Raw genomic sequence first — 20,026 nt, forward strand, 5'->3', positions numbered from 1 at the left:
GGAGGTGGACATGGTCTGGAGTTCTCCAGACCAGGTCTTCTGTTTTATTAATTTCCTAGTTAGGGATGTGTTAGTTTTTTATTCCTTTTTCTTTCATGTTTTCAGGTGGGGACTCAGGAACTGCAGCTCAGTTTCCCCATTGCGAGTGAGGGGGCACAGACATTGCGTATATGCACTGTTAACCCCTTCTCGCCAACGGTCAGCGCCTGGGGTTGAACCTCATGGGTCCGGGTCCCCCTTTTCCCTGCTCGCCTTGCTCGCACATGGTAGCTCGGCGTGATGCAGGTGACAGAAAGCTGACTGAAGACCTCACAGAAGACTCCATTAGGTAAGTTCTTCTGACTGAGGCGAGTATATATTCCTTTCTCCCTTAGGTGCTGACTTGCAACCTCTGGAGACCCTCAGTTTTTGGCCCACCTTTCAGGGTCTATGGGGCTGGCCTGTGCCAGGGGCTTTATCTTTATTTCTGGGGCGAGCAGTGGCATATTTAGGAATGAATGGCTCATTTTATTCTTATGCACCCATGTGTGTGTGTGTTTTTTACTAGGCAGCTGACAGCCGCGGAGCTTATACTGTTCGGGCGCATGAAAAGCCGACTTTCGCTTTCGGCAGCAGTCTGCTGCCGGCGAATATGTGTCTCGCCTGCTCACTTCCCCGCGGGCGCATATGCAGAGGACATGTGCGCTCGGGGGCAAGGAGCGGGCGCCATTACTATTTTTTCTTCATAGGCATTTCGGCGGCCGAGGCGCTATAGCTCCGCCCACAGGGCCGCCGGAGCTTACTGCAAATTGTCCTCCAATCAGCGCCGTGCACGCAATTTGAGGTGGCAGGGGCCAATCAGACAGTGCGTCTGCTCCAGGCACGCCCCTCTCTGGCTATTGGCTGGCCTGTTTCTCCATCTCTATCTACACAGAGCGGAGTTCTCCTCACAGCAGCTGCCACAGGGGACACAGACTCGGGTGAGAGAGTTCTTTTTTCATTATGTCCGTACCCAGAACTGTTCCTCCCTTTAAACAGACAACTGGAGCATTAGTTTACCATTTTGTCTGTAAGAGCTGTAATTCTAAAATGCCTGGTTCGGCGGAACCCACTTGCTCTGCCTGCTCCACTGCTCCCCCAGACCCCCTGGTACCCCCGGATGCTCTTTCAGTTCCGGTGGATTCGGCCACCCCTCCAGCATGGGTTTCTTCATTATCCCAGTATATGGCTGACTTGACTCAAGTCTCCCGTTCGGTAGCTGGGGCCTCACGGGACGTGGTGTCTGCCTTGAAGAGGTCTGCCCTGCGCCGGCCCTCTAAAGGGCCCCGCTCCTCTTCACCAAATACTTCACGCTCTCACAAGCGTACTAGGGGTGCCTTTTCTAACTCTTCCATTGAGTCTTCAGGTAGACGTGGGTGCTCCCCTCGTGGGTCCCCCCCTGGGTCCCGCCCCCCCCCCCCGTGTCATCTGGTCACAAACGGCGCTCCTCCAGAGGACGTTCCCGGAGTCGCCGCTCTGCCTCGCCAGAGCCGCGTACCCGGTCAGGGTCGCCCACCTCCAGGGCTGCCTCCACTCGTTCACATTCTCCTGGTGAACTGGCGGATAAGGCTTCCGAATCGGCATCTGATTCAGAAGACTGCTCGGATACAGTTGAAACGGTGAACTCATTGGTTGCGGCCATAAGAGACACCTTTCACTTAGAGGACCCAGGATCTTCGGACGTGACTCCTGAAGTATCCTTTCATCGTGCTAAACCAGCACCTCAAAGGTTCAGCTCTCACGCTGAATTTGACACCCTTCTGGAATCTGCATGGAAACATCCGGACAAGAGGTTCCCGGGAATGAAGAAGGACCTTGCCTCTAAGGTGGTTTCCCCTTCCTCTGTGGATCCACCAATTTCCCGCCTCTCTAAGGATACTACACTGCCGCTATCAGATGCGGCTGCTTTCAAGGATTCGACGGACAAGGTGGTGGAGTCCTTAGCGAAGTTTGCCTCTGAAGCAGCAGGCTCTTCTCTGCTTCCCACCTTCGCCTCGGCATGGGTGTCCAAGGCCCTATCGGTGTGGTGCTCAAAACTCCGTCAGGGTATCCAGGCGGGATCCCCCCCAGAGGATCTGTCTGCTTTGGTTCTCCAATGCTCTAAAGCTGGGGACTTTCTGTGTACAGCTTCCATGCAGTCAGCCCGTTGTGCTGCCTTTGCTGTGGGTCACCTAGCGGCCCTCCACCGTTCCATGTGGCTTAAGGCTTGGGATGCGGATGCCGCCTCCAAAAGGTCTCTCACTGAGCTTCCTTTTACTGGTGCCCGTCTTTTTGGCAAGCGCCTTGACGAGATTATCTCTGAGGCGATGGGGGGGGGGGGGGGGGTAAGAGTTCCTTGTTGCCTCAAAATAAGGCTCGCTCTACTTCCCAGAGGAAGTCCTCTTCCTTCTGGTCCTTTCGGACTTTTGGCCCCAATAAGGGGTCTGGGATGGCGCCTTCGCAGGACAAGAAGGCTCCCTCGTTCCAGGCACACCCTTCTTGGAAGTCTGACACCAACCGTTCTGGCCGTTTTGCGGCCAAGTCGGGCAACCGCAAACCCACTTCCGCATGAAGTGAAGCCCCCACCCGCAGATTTTTCTCGGGTGGGAGGTCGTCTCTTACTTTTTCGAGACATCTGGACCACACACATTCAGGACTCATGGGTCAGGGACGTGGTGTCAAACAGATACCGAATCGAATTTGCCTCCCTCCCAAGGGATCGTTTTTTTCAGTCCCGGGCCCCCCGGTCTCATTCTCTGGCGAAGCAATTTCGGGAGGCTCTCCAGTCTCTGCTTCTCCAGGGAGTTATTGTCCCTGTTCCTCCAGGGGAACGTTTTCAGGGTTTCTATTCCAATCTTTTTGTGGTTCCCAAGAAGGGCGGTTCTGTGCGGCCAATCCTGGACCGCAAGCGTCTCAACCGTCATCTTCTCTTCCGCCACTTCCGAATGGAATCTCTCCGTTCGGTAGTAGCATCCATGGAACAAGGGGAGTTTCAAAGATGCCTACCTCCATGTTCCAATATTTCCCGGCCATCATCGGTACCTCCGCTTTGCGGTTCCGGAGGGGCATTTTCAATTTGTAGCCCTCCCCTTTGGTCTGGCCACTGCTCCTCGGGTCTTTACCAAGATCCTTGCGCCAGTGATAGCCCTGTTGCGGTCGAGAGGAGCATCAGTGATCCCTTACCTGGACGACCTTCTCATTAAGGCTCCCACCAGAGTCCAGACTCTGGAGAATGTGGATCTCACTCTCCAGACCCTGGATCGCTTCAGGTGGATGGTCAACCGGGACAAGTCTGTCCCCTCTCCCACCCAGTCTCTGCCAGGATTTGCCTTCCGCCGGACAAACGTCTGACTCTCCTGTCAGGAGTCCGCTCCCTTCGGGCCCAGGCCCCAGTTTCTATCCGCATTTGCACGGAAGTCCTGGGTCAGTTGGTAGCGGCCATGGAGGCCGTACCCTTTGCCCAGTTTCATTCCCGCCCCCTTCAACTGGCGATTCTCTCTCGAAGGGACAGATCTCCTCTGTCTCTCGATCGCAAGATTGCTCTCCCCCTTGTCGGATCAGTCAGTCTCTGCTCTGGTGGCTCCGCTCCCCCCTTCAGGGGCGATCATTACTTCCCCACCACTGGCAGGTAGTTACAACATATGCCAGTCTGCCGGGCTGGGGCGGTGTGTTCAGGGACTGGACGGTTCAAGGCCTCTGGTCTCCCCGGGAAGCCCTTCTTCCGATAAACATCTTGGAACTGAGAGCAATTCTTCTTTGTCTTCTTCCTTGGGAGTCCCTGCTTCAATCCCGCCGTGTCCGCGTCCAGTCGGACAACGCAACGGCCGTAGCGTACATAAGTCCGCTCTCGCAGCTCGGCAGCCATGGCCGAGGTGACAAAGATTCTCATCTGGGCGGAAAACAAGGTTACGGCCATTTCGGCGATTCACATTCCGGGTGTGCTCAACTGGGAAGCGGACTTCCTCAGCCGACCCCGGGGCATTCCAGACGTGGACCTCTTCACGTCTCGGCACAATCGGAAGATCCTTCCATTTGTGTCAAAGTCCAGGGACCCCCTGGCTCTAGCCGTGGACGCCCTAGTGATTCCTTGGGCGGAGTTTGCTCTGCCCTATCTGTTCCCTCCCCTTCTTCTCCTTCCCAGGGTCCTGAAGAAGCTCAAAGCGGAGAACGTTTGCTCCAGACTGGTAGCTCCAGATTGGCCCCGAAGGGCGTGGTACGCAGACGTGGTCAGGCTCCTGGACAACGTTCCGTTGTGCCTTCCACTGTCTGGACCTGCTCTCACAGGGTCCTCTTTGCCACCCCAATTTACAGTCGCTGCATTTGACGGCGTGGCGGTTGAGACCGCGGTTTTGAGAGCCCACGGTTTCTCTTCCCAAGTCATTCGCACCATGCTCAGGGCTCTTAAGCCCTCCTCGGCGAAAATTTACCACCGTACCTGGCGGTCTTATTTTCGTTGGTGTGAAGCTTACTTTTTCTGTTCCCCGTCTTCTCTCTTTCTTGCAGTCGGGATTGGAACCGGGGTTGTCTCTCAGTTCCCTTAAGGGTCAGGTTTCGGCCCTTTCTATTCTTTTCCAGCGTCCTCTGGCTTCTAATTCTCATGTCCGGACCTTCCTTCAAGGAGTGGCGCATGCTGCCCCTCCTTATCGGTCACCTTCTCCCCCTTGGGACTTGAATCTGGTTCTGGCTGTCCTCCAAGGTGAACCCTTTGAACCCCTTAGAGAGGTGTCCCTACGCTTCCTTACTTGGAAAGTGGCGTTTCTTGCTATCACTTCCTTTCGGAGGGTGTCTGAATTGGCAACTCTCTCCTGCCGTTCTCCGTTTCTGGTGATCCACCAGGACAAGGTTGTCTTCCGGCCAGATCCTTCCTTTTTGCCTAAGGTTGTTTCGGCCTTTCATCTCAACGAGGACATTGTCCTTCCGTCTTTTTGTCCTGCTCCTTCTCATCCTAAGGAGCGTTTACTCCACAAGCTGGATGTGGTTCGGGCTGTTCAGTCCTACCTCTCTATCACTTCTTCGTTTCGTCAGTGTGATTCCTTTTTCGTCCTTACGAAAGGTCGTCGTAAGGGACAACCTGCTTCAAAGAGCAACCATTTCTCGGTGGATTCGGTCTGTCATTTCGGAAGCCTATCGCTGTAGGGGGAAGATTCCTCCCTTCAGGGTTGTGGCTCATTCTACCCGTTCTGTTGGGGCATCCTGGGCTCTCCAGAACAAAGCCTCGGCCTCACAGATTTGCAAGGTGGCTACCTGGTCATCTTTTCACACTTATCGAGGTTCTACCAGGTTCATACCTTCGCATCAGCTGATGCTAGTCTGGGCCGTAAAGTGCTGCAGGCGGCAGTGGAACAGCCGTCTGCCTGACTGCTTATCTGCCCACCCAAGGGACGGCTTTGGTACGTCCCATGGTCTGTGTCCCTAAATGGAGCCGATCTTGAAAAGTAGATTTTTTAATACTTACCGTAAAATCTCTTTCTTGAAGGATCCATTGGGGGACACAGCTCCCGCCCTTTTGGGTTTCTCTTTGGTTCCCTGTCCGAAGGTGTGTTCAGTTATATTTTTTCTTCTGGTTTTCGGACAGTTCGTGTTTTTTCCTTGACCTGTCGGTCCTCTCCTATTGCTCTGGTACTAAAACTGATTAGCTCAGGGCCTGGGAGGCGGGTATATCCTGCTGGGAGGAGCCGACTTTTTTGTTGCCATAGTGTTATACCTCCTAGAGACAGCAGCATACACCCATGGTCTGTGTCCCCCAATGGATCCTTGGTAAGTATTAAAAAATCTCCTTCTCTAAACTACCTCAGGCTATGTTCCCCAACTACTGCCAACACCCCTTCCAACCTTAAAAAAAATAAATAAATACGTGGGTGTTTCCCAGCAGGCATGACATGACTAAAGCTTCCGCCCTCACATCTTTGCAGCGCTGTGATAAATAGAAGACCTCAGGCTCTGTGCAGCTTTCAGTGAGGCTCTGTGCAACCAGAAGCACTTCCTGAGTTTGGTCTCCTGCCAGGCCAGGTGGAGACCAAACTCACTGTATTAATTGCAGCAGGGAACAGAACAGAGCCACCTAGTGGCCATTTTTTTCGATTACATTTTAAACATACAGTATTTATGTTGATAATTTGAAAAGTAAGTGAATGGGAAAGGGTCTGCTAAGTACACAAGGAACACTATTAAAAGTTTTATTTGGTGACAGGTACTCTTTGAGCTTCTGCAATACCATGCTATTATTGCTCCATCATATTAAAGCCCTTTAATGACTGCCATGAAATGTTCATCAGCAGTCAGTGAAAAGAACACTCTAAAGAAGGCCTTATACAGCCATTTAACTTACCTGTTTCTGTATTGAGGCTAAAATAGAAGAGAGCTCCATCCCCCAGGGCACACAGCAGGTAGTGGCTATTTTCAAATGAAGTCATGAGGATGGACCTTGGGATAATCTCTAAAAAAGTGATTAAAACATAAAACATTTTCTTCTTAGGACTTGTTCATGAAAAGCAACAAATCTTCCCCCTGTACAAAGTTTAATATGTGACTTACCTCCTCCTAGCATCTCTTTGTGTAATAACCGAAATCCTGGTAAGCTTAGGATTCGTGCAGAAATATCTGTCCACAGGCCAATAGCGCAAAGTGTGGACATGGCATCACTGCCACCCAATGGAGTGACATCCAGACAGGCAACTTCATGTTCCATTTCAGTGCAACTGTTGGAAAAGAAGGTATCTGAAGTCATGATCAGCAGATTAAAATGGTTGTCTTATAACCTGTCTATGTTGTTAGGAAATATGAACATTGGAGGGAATGTTTCACCTCTATTAGCTAAGCACAAAATCATCCCATATTTTACAGTAGTGTTCCCCAATCAGGGCACCTCCAGCTGTTGCAAAACTACAACTCCCAGCATGCCAGGACAGCCAAAGGCTGTCTCGGACATGCTGGAAGTTGTTGTTTTGCAACCGCTGGAGGCACCCTGGTTGGGAAAGACTGTATTACAGGATAGGACATTATGAGAACTGTGCAGACATTAACCTGCCTTACCTGAGCTGTTTGAGCTCCCCAGGGAGGATTTCCAGGTAGTAGAGGACTCTGCCCACTGCAAGCAGTACTTGGCGGCTGTTGCAGGAGCACACACTGACTTTACGTCCTTGTGGCTCTTTCCATTCACTAACCAGACTTTGTGGGTCCTGTGAAACCAGTCGTACTGAGGCGGATGTTATCTGAAAAAAAAACATAAGCTCACTATAATATTGACAATGAAAACAATTTAGATCAGTAGTGCAACAAATTGTAACACATATCTTAGTTAAACCATCTACAATTTACTAAAATTAAGTTCAGCGCTCCTACATCCTTTTCTCCTATAACAGTGATGGCGAACCTTTTTGAGCCCGAGTGCCCAAACCGTAATGCACGCCAACTTTTTTCCTCTCAAAGTGCCAGCACAGCAATTAAATCAGAATACTGAGGTTTAAGTTTGGAAAAAAAACAACTTCTACAGTTGCCATAACTAATTAACATCTTTTGTTTAAGAAAAACAACAACAGAGTTCAATGCCCCAAACTAACTTGTATTTTTTTTTTATTGATAGTTTATAGTTCCCCCACATTAGATTGGCACCACAGTTCCCCCACAATAGGTTGGCAGTATAGGTCCCCCACATTAGGTTGGCAGTATAGCTCCCCCAACATTAGGTTAGCAGTATAGCTCCCCCAACATTAGGTTAGCAGTATAGTTCCCCCACATTAGGTGCAGTATAGCTTCCCCACAGACATACAGCCTTCAGCCATATACAGTGTATGGCTGGAGGCTGTATGCCTGTCTACTGCCCCACTTAAGTGCTCCGTCCACCACTCCTCCGGTCAGGGGTCACAATCTACTGCTATGGTCTACAGGCCATAGCAGTACGTCCCGGGACCGGAGGAGCGGTGGTCGGAGCACTGAAGACGACGTACATACAGGCAACTTACCATGCGCGCGTCCTCCTCGCTGCTCCACTCCGCTGTTTCTATGGGCGCACGCACAGGGCGTCCGTGATATCCCTGTGTGTGCTACCTCCAGGTGGCCCCAGCTTTTTTAAAGTTAATGTGGGGCCGCAGAAAGGTAACGGGGGCATCCTTGTGTCCCGAAAAGATCTTTCGGGACACAGGGATGTCCCGAATGGGGAGAACTATGGCCGCGTGCCCACAGAGGGGGCTCGGCGTGCCACCTGTGGCACGCGTGTCATAGGTTCGCCATCACTGTCCTATGACCATATCTTTTTTGTGCTACATGTATGGAAAATATATACTTTAGTATAAAATGTTATATTTAATTTGTTATTGTTGATGTTTTACGGTGGGATTGGTTTATCCGGCGGGAGCGTGGATTTTTCAGAACAACCCATTCTACAGTATATTAAAAAATATATAAACCTGTACTTCTGCCTCCAGCGCTCCCACAGTGCCTCTGGTCCCCAACTGCGATCCTCTTCCTGGGAGAAGCGTGACGTCAAAGCCCAGTGTATTATACTGATACTCAGCCAATCACTGGCTAGTCCGGACATTGGTGCAGCAGTATGACACATTGGGCCCCAATATCACACTTTCACTTAGGAAGAGGATCACAACAGGGGACTGGAGCGCTGGAGGTAAGTACAGTTTTTTGTTTTTTTCATTTAATGTTGTATGAGTATTATTCTTGAAAAATAAAAAACCTCCTGTCAGGTAACCCATTTAACTGCATAGGTTTTGGAATACCAAACTTCTTCCTCATACCGTTGGGGAACACACCGCATGGTTTTTGTCTTCCAAGTCAAAAAGAAAAGATTTTTCCAGCGAGGAAAAAAATCTTCTCCATGTATGTTAATTTTTCATTACAGGGTACTAGCATATGTCTGTAAGTTAATAAACTACACTGTATCATTATGATAAAGGTAGATCTACATTCACAGCTGAACAACATGTTTGGAAAGAGAGTCCCTAGATCTTTATCTGTCCTCAGGGCTAAATGTAGTAAAGCTACCAGGTGAATAAACAGGCAAGACCCCTAATGGTTATGTTAGTCACTACTGGCTATAGAAAACATTAAGAAAAGTAATAAACATGTACACTGGGGGGAATTTACTAAGCTCAACATTTAAAACACTAGTCTTAACCCCCACCAATGTAGGATCGCACTGGATTTATTCAAGAGGTGCATGTGATAAATCCAGGTGCATGTGAGGGTGCCCCTTGCTGCAGGCTCAGAAATGGTGTAGATAACCACTACAATTTACTGTTGGAAATTTGGCATGCAGGAGGACCATTCCCCTTCACATAAAACCTTGCGCCCACCTGACACAGATCGCATAAAATGTGCTAAAATTTGCAAAAAATGTAGCAACTTTTGGCTGATCTGCACCAAATACAGCTTAATAAATCCCCTTCCCCACTGTGTTGATGTCTATGTATCTACATTAAAACTACTGAAGGAGTGAGCAAAGCAAGTTCTTCTTTACTTCTGGCAATCTGTCATCCTGTTACCTGAATGAGCTGCTTATGTGCTACATTCCCACAGAAAAAGGTTTGCTGGTCATCAACAAATCCTGCAAGGTCAGTTTCCTCTACTTCTTCCCCAGACAACGTCAAAACTCTGCAAGAAAACTAGAGGTTATAATGGCAACTGGTATAATACAAGCTCCATAACCAATTCAGTTCATTACGCACCTGGTCTGTCCCACAAAAGACAAAACTAAAGTGTCATCTGTCTCGCGATTGGCAGCAACCCGTAGCGGCCACAAACCTGATGTAGAGCAAAAAGACAATTATGCAACAACACACCATAACATCACCAAGCACCAGGAATACCGAGAGGGGAAAAAAAGTGTTTTTTATTTCTAGCATCACGTTAACAATACCGTTCATATGTGCAGTAATTTGAATAATCAGACAAGGTTCTCTACATTTTAAGCTCTCTGCTAAGAGTTAAAGGGATTTCATGGGACTTAAATATTGATGGCCTTAAAATACAATATCGGGGAGGAAGAGGTATTGGCTGACAGCTGACACCCATGCCGATCAGCTGACTGAAGGGTCCACAGCACTTGGGCAAAAGAAAACGTTGCTGTCTCCTTATCGTTTACCAACCACAGGTTCGTACCTTTACATAGAGGATGTGCCTATTACTGCAGCTAAGTACTATTAAATTGAAGAGGCACAGTCACTGCAATATATGGTGTAACCTATGAATAGGCTATAAATATTAAAGGGTTATTTCTATCTGAGACATTTAAGGTGTATCCACAGGATAAACTATATATAGGATAGCAGTGGGTCCCACCTCTAGGAACAATATCTAAAAAGTTGCCCATTGGCTGCCCCACCTGGATGCAGCAGTAAACAAACAATGAGCTGTTATATGGTGTTCCTGTCAGCTTTGCTGCATTCCCAATTCCAACCACCTCAGATTGCTGCCCTCTGATGAGTATTCCGTCTCACCCATGACTGTTCTAAGATGGGAGTACCCCTTTTGGGTGCGTTCACACATACAGGATGCTGCACAGATTTCATGCGCAGGATTTGTAACTGCATATTAGAAGCTGTGCTTAGTCATTTGGTTTACACTGAAATCTGCAGCAGAAAATGCTGTGCATCAAATCTGTGCAGGATCCTGTACGTGTGAACGTACCCTTTAAGTCCCAGAAAAACCTCTATAAATGATGTGTCTGCTCACAAGCTTTTTTGTTTTCAACAGAAACTAGTAGAAGGTTGAACATCTAACAGAAAGAAACTGCTTGTCTGCAGGTTTCTAAGATTACCCTTGATGCCTGGTAGGTCAATGCTGGCATGTTCATGGATTCCAATGCCATTTCTGATAATTCGTAGTGAACCTTCCTTGAAAGCTCCAGAGCAGGTAACAAGCTGTACAAAGAAAATACATTAATCCATAAGAAGTGCACAGAAATGAAAAGTGCACATGAAATTAATATCCATTAATCTCACCTGTCCTTGACCCTGTCTCTCCAGGTCTACGACACACATGTCCACAATAGGGCCCAAGTTAGTGAACGTTTCCATTGCCACAACATATGAGCCCTGCTCGTTGCTGTCCGCAGTAAGCTACAGGGAGACACAACAAATTGATATCAGAGAGTGGTAGATATAGAACCAGAGAAATACATAAAGAAATCTATATATTAAAAATATAGGCAGACATAAACCCACATACAATACATATACACTAAAGGGGAGATTGCTCAAAACCTGCCCAGAGGAAAAGTTGCTGAGTTGCCCATAGCAACCAATCAGATTTTCCTCTTGACGGGTTTTGATAAATCTCCCCTAAAGGCATGCAAGTGTCAAGACAGAGGTCTGACAGTTGCATTTTTTTTTCCACTTATGAAGGCGTTGCCTAAGGGGTAAAAAAACATGGCCGCTTTGTGCCAGAATCAGCATTACTTCTCTCCATGGGTTGTGTCTGGTATTGTACATCAGGGGTTAACTTGCAATGGTTAACTGTTTTTGGTTAGGGGATAAGATGCCTGATCGCGGGGGTCCCGCTGCTGGGGACCCCCGTGATCTTGCACGCAGCACTCCGTTACAATCAGTCCCCGGAGCACATTCGCTCCGGGTCTGATTACTGGTAATCATGGGGGCCGGAGCATTGTGACGTCACGGCCCCGCCCCCGTGTGATGACACGCTCTGCCCCCTCAATGCAAGCCTATGTGAGGGGGCGTGACAGCTATATATTAGCACCCTCATTTCCCTCTCTTCTGCCTGAAGTATTGGTTGCACCTATTCAATATACATATTATGTGTTTTTAGGTTTTGTGATATCCTAATAAAGTTTGTTCATATTTCTTATTTACAATATATTTGTATGGTCTTGCTTTTGGTGTTGGTATTGTATGCCAACCATATGATAGTGGTTCTCGTTTTGGTAATTTAGGAGATAAGATGTCTAGGGGCGGAGTACCCCTTTAAGCTAGTGCACTGGGTATCTCATGACATCCTTAGTGAGAGATGGTGGAGCTGCCCCCTTTCTTTTTTAGCAGTATCCTTATCCACAATAAGCCCGGTTTGTATTATGGAACAGATGTCCTAAGTACTTTCACAAACCAGAGCGGTTCATGTAGTTAAGCCAACCTCTGCAGAGAAGAAAAGACTGCCCGGCAGCTGTCAGACAGATTAGTGCTCTAAAGCTTGGTCTGAACAATCGCTTCCATTAAGGGATTTTCTAAACTTAAACTGGTCAGAGAGTCCAAGTACTGCAGACTGCCAAACCTGGTCCTGTAGGCCTTCCAGCCTTCATATATGTATCCTGTGTCTACAAGCACTTTCAATATATCACTAACGGTTCACGCCAGCTTTGTCCAAACTAGAGCGCAAGGAAGCCACCTGGTGGCATTACTGAGATACTGTCGGACAATAATAATTTAAAGGAAACCTTTCACCAGGTTTGACTCCAATATAACTGCAGCAGCACATTATAGATGTGAAGATAGGGTTTCCTACTATGTCTGGATGTCCTTCTGCCACTCTGTAAAAGTGGAGAAACTAAATTTATGAAATCTCCTGTTCTGTATGCAGTTCAAGATGTGCGGCTAACCAAACAAGTCCCTGCTCCCCGGGCTGTATTCACACCTACTCAGGCGTTATTGGCAGCATGGATACAGGCCACATCACCGCTCTACTCAAATCTTGTGCTAGTCCAGAAGCAGCATCGTCTTTGGGCCTGAGAAACTCTTCAGGGAGCAGAGCATTCTGCGCCATATCTGCAGCATGTGAACACACCCTTCAGCGATTATCCTACAGTCATGGCCGTAAATGTTGACATCCCTGAAATTTTTCTAGAAAATGAAGTATTTCTCTCAGAAAAGGATTGCAGTAACACATGTTTTGCTATACACATGTTTATTCCCTTTGTATGTATTGGAACTAAACCAAAAAGGGAGGAAGAAAAGCAAACTGGACATAATGTCACACCAAACTCCAAATATGGGCTGGACAATATTATTGGCACCCTTAACTTAATATTTGGTTGCACCCCCTTTGGAAAAAAATAACTGAAATCAGTCGCTTCCTATAACCATCAATAAGCTTCTTACACCTCTCAGCCGGAATGCTGGTCCACTCTTCCTTTGTAAACGGCTCCAGGTCTCTCTTATTGGAAGGCGCCTTTACCAAACAGCAATTTTAAGATCTCTCCACAGTGTTCAATGGGATTTAGATCTGGACTCATTGCTGCCACTTCAGAACTCTCCAGCACTTTGTTGCCATCCATTTCTGGGTGCTTTTTGACGTATGTTTGGGGGTCATTGTCCTGCTGGAAAACCCAAGATCAAACCCAGCTTTCTGACACTGTGCTGTAGAGTGTGACCCAAAATCCGACGGTAATCCTCAGATCTCATGATGCCTTGCACACATTCAAGGCACCCAGTGCCAGAGGCAGCAAAACAACCCCAAAACATCATTGAACCTCCACCATATTTCACTGTAGGTACTGTGTTCTTTTCTTTGTAGGCCTCATTCTGTTTTCGGGAAACAGTAGAATGATGTGCTTTACCAAAAAGCTCTATTTTGCTCTCATCTGTCCACAAGATGTTTTCCCAGAAGGATTTTGGCTAACTCAAGTTCATTTTGGCAAAATATAGTCTTGCTTTTTTTTATGTCTCTTGTGTCAGCAGAGGGGTCCTCCTGGGTCTCCTGCCATAGCATTTCATTTAAATGTCGACGGATAGTTTGCGCTCACACTGATGCTCCCTGAGGACAGCTTGAATATCTTTGGAACTTGTTTGGGGCTGCTTTTCCACTATCCTGCATTGACACCTTTCATCAATTTTTCTCTTCCGTCCACGCCCAGGGAGATTAGCTACAGTGCCATGGGTTGCAAACTTCTTGATAATGTTGCGCACTGTGGACAAAGGCAAATCTAGATCTCTGGAGATGGACTTGTAACCTTGAGATAGTTGATATTTTTCCACAATGTTGGTTCTCAAGTCCTCAGACAGTTCTCTTCTCCTCTTTCTGTTATCCATGCTTAGTGTGGCACACACAGACACACAATGCAAAGACTAAGTGAACTTCTCTCCTTTTGCTTTCAGGTGTGCTTTTTATATTGCCCACACCTGCTACTTGTCCCAGGTGAGTTTAAAGGATCATCACATGTTTGAAAATCTTATTTTTCCACAATTTTGACACGGTGCCAATAATTTTGTCCAGCCCATTTTTGGAGTTTGGTGTGACATTATGTCCAATTTGCTTTTTTCCTCCTTTTTGGTTTAGTTCCAATACACACAAAGGGAATAAACATGTGTATAGCAAAACATGTGTTACTGTAAACCTTTTCTGTGAGAAATACTTCATTTTCTAGAAAAATGTCAGGGGTGCAAACATTTACGCCCATGACTGTATGTAATCCCTATATCGGGAGAGGACCAAGATTATTGCCAAGAAGACAATGGACACAGCAGATTATACTATTTACTGTTTTCCAGGTTTTATATGTAGTGGTATTGTGGAAAGAACCACACTTCAGCAGAGCAAACGGTGGTCACCAAAATGTATGAAACCCAGACAAATAAAATACTTAATATACAGCATGCATAACTGTACTCAAACCATCAGCTTACCTTTACTAGTTGGGAATCTCCAAGACGAGAGCCTACAAACACTACTCCATTATCCAGGTAAGTCAGACATTCAGCAATGGACGTCTACAAACAAACAAAAACAAAATTAATTTAAAGGAACATTACATTAAAGAGGTATTTTAGATGAATGTTTTTCAAGACATTCATTGCTTTAATAAAGCTATATAACTATATCTACATATTTTTTTTAATGTAATATTTATGTGTTATTTTTACAGCAGTAAAAGCTAAGAAGGGGCTCTCCAATGTTTGTGTCAGGAACTGCAGGGTTGTTCATGTGCTAGGCCATGCTCGCCTGTTCTGTTAAAGGAGTACTGCGCCCCTAGACATCTTATCCCCTATCCAAAGCATAGGGGATAAGATGTCCGATCACAGGGGTCCCGCTGCTGGGGACCCCCGGAGTCCCCTCACGGCCACATCCCTCGTGACATCACACCACGCCCCCTCAATGCAAGCCTATGGGAGGGGGGCACGCCCCCTCCGATAGACTTGAATTGAGGGGCGTGGCATGACTTCATGAGGGGGCTTTGCCGTGACGTCACGACCCCCGGCGCTTGCTCCAAGCGTTCGGAACAAAATGTACCCCTTTGAGTACCCCTTTAAAGTGTTGCATCACACACAGGGATAATGGGACAGAGCCTCCTCTAGTGTATTGTATATTCTAATTCTATAGCATAGCCAATACATCACGACTTATCCACAGACTACCACCTGCCTTTAACATATGAACACAGAGGTTGGGGTAGCCTTTTGGGCACTGGATACCCCCTGCAGTATTAAGTTACATGAGAAAACCAGGTACAGCAGCAGCAGTTATCAGGGACATATTGCAACATTGGTTATTATAAAAGTGGAATATGCTGGTTTAAAATCAGAGAAAACAGTGTGTAGTGTGTGGTGCTTGGTGTAAACTTACAGGAAAAAAAAAAAAAGAAAGCTGCGGAAAGCTGTCCCTGGAAAAAGCTCACCCTGATCTAATGGGGTCCTCTTCTTCCTGAGGGTCTCTGATGCTCCGAGGGGGGATCCCAGTCCTTATCTTCCTGCACAGCCCGCTGACTGAACTCAGTAAGCGTGCAGAGCGGAGAGAAGGAGCCGTTAACCCCTACTCTGCTGCACTGCTATTGGCTGGACGATCGCCGGCCAATAGCAGCGTTGCTGGGGAGGTGACAGTATTGTCACCTCTCCCCAGAAACGGCAGGTGATTGGCGGTGTATCGTACATCGCCGATCACCATTTATTACCGGGTCATTGGGTCACAATTGACCCGAATGACCGGAATCGTCGCAGATCGCTCGCGTGAATTCGCTTGCGATCTGCGCCGATCGCCGACATGTGGGGGTCCCGGGACCCCCTCGGCATTTGCACGGCATGCCTGCTGAACGATTTCAGCAGGCATGCCGTTCCGATCTCCGCCCGGCGGAGATCGGAATGACTCAGGACGTATGCATACGTCCTGGGTCCTTAAGTACCAGGGTCCCAAGACGTATGCATACGTCTTGGGTCCTGAACAGGTTAAATGGGCACTGTCAGATAAAAAAAAACTTGATATGTTGTAAAGCATGCAAAAACAATAGGTTTTGCAATTGCTTTCATTAGAAAATTTTCAGTATTTCATTCTGAAAAAGCCAGTCAAACAACTGCCCCGCTGCCTGCTTGGACGCATACTAGTCAAGCTGTGTCCATGCATCATCACCTATGTCATGGACACACTTCCTTGATTGACACATTCCTTGAGTGCAGGGCTCACAGCTGGAGGAAAAATTCTCCCACTGTCAGCTTGTGTCCCACTACTGTCAGTGAGGACAAGCTGGGAGTTGTAGTTTTGCTAATGCTAGGGGAGATGTGAGCAGAAAGCATACTGAGGGAGGGGGCGGAGACCTGAACTGTGAGGCCACATCCCCTCCCCCTCTTCATGCAAGCAGGACCGGACTGACTGACTGCACCTCACACCGGAGCTCAGGGTGTATGGAGCGGGCACCGTAGCTGGGGGCTGCCGCTTATAGCCTGGCGATCGCCGCGGCCAGCTATTAACCCTTTAGCTCGCCACTGTCAAAGTTGACAGCGGCGTCTAAAGGGACCCGTTAACCATCCCGTGTGGTCTAATGTGGTGGATTCCCCCCCTCAGTGCAATCGCAGGGGGAACGATCCACTGTGGCGGTAGCCGGAGGACTTACCTCTCCTTCCATGGCTGCCCCCATGGATCTGCATTTGATTGAGCCTCCCTTAATCAGGCTCAACTAAATGAACACAGATCAATGGAGTTCAATAGAACTGCAGTGATCTGTATGAGGAATCTAATGATTCCCCTGAATAAAACTTAAAAAAAAATTAATAAAAAAATACTTCCATTTTAAAAATTCATATCACCCCCCTTTTCCCATATAAAAAATATATAAACATAATAAAAATAAACATATTTGGCATTGGCGCATCTGTAATAGTCCGAACTATTTAAAAAAATTACATTTTATATCCCGAAGGTCAATAGCGTAAACATAAAAAAAAAATTGAAGTCACAGAATTGTGTTTAATTTTATAACGTCGTCATGTTCCAGTAAAAATGAAGTAAAAAAAAAAAAGTGTTCAGAAAGTCTGATCAAAACCAAAATGGTACCGATAGCAGCAGATTACGGCCCAAAAAATTAGCCATTATAAAGCCCAGTATACAGAAAAATAAAAATGTTATAGGTGTCAGGAATTTTTAAAAAATTATAATAATTCAGTAGTAAAACATGACAGAAACCAAAATTTGATATTGGTGAAATCAGACTGACCTAAAGTATCAAAATGATATAGGTTTGATCACAAGGTGAATAGCGAAAAGAAGGAAACCCCCAAATTTTTTTGGGTTCAGAGCATAAGTTATGGAAAAATTAAAGGAGTTATTACAAAGTATAATTGGTCCCACAAAGTATAATTGGTCCCACAAGAAACAAGCCTCATATGAGTCTGTAGAAGGAAAAATAAGAGTTATGGCTTTTATAGGACGAGGAGGAAAAAACAAAAGTGCAGAAACTAATGAAGACCTTATTACAGACTATTTTGTGTGAAATTATTTTGTCTACCAGGAACAGCGGATTTTCATAAGAGACAAGTAGATTGTGTTTCGTTTTAGTCCCTTGGACAAAATAAAAAAAATTTATTTCCACACCCCTGTGGGGGATGTGCTCTGGACAAGTATGGAGACACATAGTGGCATATTTTTTTTTAAACACAAATAAAACATAGAAAACTTTAATTACAAAGCACATTAGAAAGACTTTAGAAGCGTGCAATAGCAAAAATAAATTTTTAATGAGAGTGCCCAATTAAATAGAGTAAAAAAGGATTAAAAACCCAGAAACAAGAGTGAGGGAAGAACAGAGGAATTAAAACAAGAGGGTGTGCCAGTTGGGCATTTAGGATCATGGACATTGGCTGTTAAAACTCCACTACTTCTGATACTCAGGTAATAAAGCATAAACACTGTGGCCCAAATATAACAAAGAATGTCTACGGTAGAGCTATTTTCTCACGTTTATTTGGGTGGTGGGTTTGACTAGCATGTATCTTATTTATCAAGAAGGTGCCGCAGGATGATGAATTTTGCGCAGTTCTGCTGTGGTGGGAAAAGCTCTACCACATACATTTCTTCTAGACACTTGTGTGGGAGGGAAGTAGACACTTTCCCGGGTCCTGAATTTGGCAGGTTAGGTGTTTTTACTTTCACAGAGCTGCCTGGACATTACTTTCATTTTAGATGCTACAATCAAATTTGATTGCGGTTTCTAAGGGGTTAAAGCCGGGCATCACCCAGCTATGACCTGCGCTCAGCTCCTGAGCGCGTGTCATAGAAAGGGAGTGGGACGCTGTCGTCCACAAGAGGATAAAGGTTGAATTGTGGAAGGTAGAAGTGATCCTCACACCTACTGGTAGGTGGTGTAGTTTTGAGCCTAAAAAAGTACTTTTGCGCACAAAATAGCGACTTTTGACAAAAGTCGCAAATGATAAATACATGACCACTGCATGGTCAAAGAGAAAAAGTTCTACGGGTAGGCAAAAAGAGTGAAACTGTCTACCGTATTTTTCGCCGTATAAAGACACACTTTTTCTTCCCCAAAACTGGGGGGAAAAAGTCGGTGCGTCTTATACGGCGAATACACCCCTATCGCGGCGGTCCCTGCGGCCAGCAACGGCCGGGACCCGCGGCTAATACAGGACATCACCGATCGCGGTGATGCCCTGTATTAACCCTTCAGATGCGGCGATCAAAGCTGACCGCCGCGTCTGAAGGGAAAGTGACACTAACCCGGCTGCTCAGTCGGGCTGTTCGGGACGGCGCGATTTCACCACGGCGGTCCCGAACAGCCCGACTGAATTGCCGGGTTAGTGCTTACAGGACACAGGGGGGGACCTTACCTGCCTCCTCGGTGTCTTCTCCGTTCAGGGATCCCCTGTATGGCCGGCGCTCTCCTTCCTCGTCATCGCGTACGTGCGTCGGCGTGCGTAACGACGTGATGACGGAGAGCGAGGATACCCAGCAGGCAGCAGAGACGTTCAGCAGCAGGCCGGCAGCAGAGCGACGGGGACACGGCGACAGCGATGGAGCGACATCTAGGGCAGCGGTGACGGGTCTGGAGCGGCGGGGACACGTGAGTATTACCTCCTATGCAGTGGTCTTCAATCTGCGGACCGCCAGATGTTGCAAAACGACAACTCCCAGCATGCTCCCGCAGGTTGAAGACCACTATTGGGTTCAAAATCTTTAATTTTTAATTTAAAATCTTTCAAAATCTTTAATTTAATATAAGCAGAGGCCCCTAATTTCACCCCAAAATCCCAGGAAAAAAAATAAAAAATAATGTAATTGACTCGAGTATAAGCCTAGGGTAAGAAATACATCATCCCCCGTCATCATCCAGACCCCTGTCATTAACACCCCCTTCATCATCCCCCCCTGTCATCATCCCACACCCCCCCCTTCATCATCCCCCCCTGTCATCATCCCACACCCCCCCCCCTTCATCATCCCCCTGTCATCATCCCACACCCCCCCCCTTCATCATCCCCCTGTCATCATCCCACACCCCCCCCTTCATCATCCCCGTCATCATCTCCCACACCCCCCCTTCATCATCCCCCTGTCATCATCCCCCTGTCATCATCCCCCTGTCATCATCCCACACCCCCCCCTTCATCATCCCCCTGTCATCATCCCACACACCCCCCTTCATCATCCCCCTGTCATCATCCCACACAACCCCCTTCTTCATCCCCATCATCATCCCACACACCCCCCTTCTTCATCCCCGTCATCATCCCACACCCCCCTCCCCTTCATCATCCCCCTGTCATCATCCCACCCCCCCCTTCATCATCCCACCCCCCCCTTCATCATCCCCCTGTCATCATCCCACACACCCCCCCTTCATCATCCCCCTGTCATC

At 47.3% G+C, this 20,026-nt stretch overlaps 1 protein-coding gene across 1 annotated transcript in view; it reads right to left on the minus strand.

Annotated features, from left to right (window-relative positions):
* Positions 1-20,026, minus strand: part of DDB1 (damage specific DNA binding protein 1) — a 50,112-nt gene that overhangs the window by 16,418 nt on the left and 13,668 nt on the right. The window contains exons 7-14 of the mRNA XM_056526751.1: positions 14,580-14,663; positions 10,950-11,066; positions 10,766-10,868; positions 9,675-9,750; positions 9,492-9,600; positions 7,030-7,208; positions 6,532-6,695; positions 6,326-6,433 (exon numbers count right to left, since the gene is read on the minus strand). Coding sequence (XP_056382726.1) covers positions 6,326-6,433; positions 6,532-6,695; positions 7,030-7,208; positions 9,492-9,600; positions 9,675-9,750; positions 10,766-10,868; positions 10,950-11,066; positions 14,580-14,663 — 940 coding nt within the window. The remainder of the gene's footprint in view (positions 1-6,325; positions 6,434-6,531; positions 6,696-7,029; positions 7,209-9,491; positions 9,601-9,674; positions 9,751-10,765; positions 10,869-10,949; positions 11,067-14,579; positions 14,664-20,026) is intronic.

The sequence above is a fragment of the Hyla sarda genome, chromosome 6 (genome assembly GCF_029499605.1).
Source record: "Hyla sarda isolate aHylSar1 chromosome 6, aHylSar1.hap1, whole genome shotgun sequence".
Lineage (NCBI taxonomy): Eukaryota > Metazoa > Chordata > Amphibia > Anura > Hylidae > Hyla > Hyla sarda.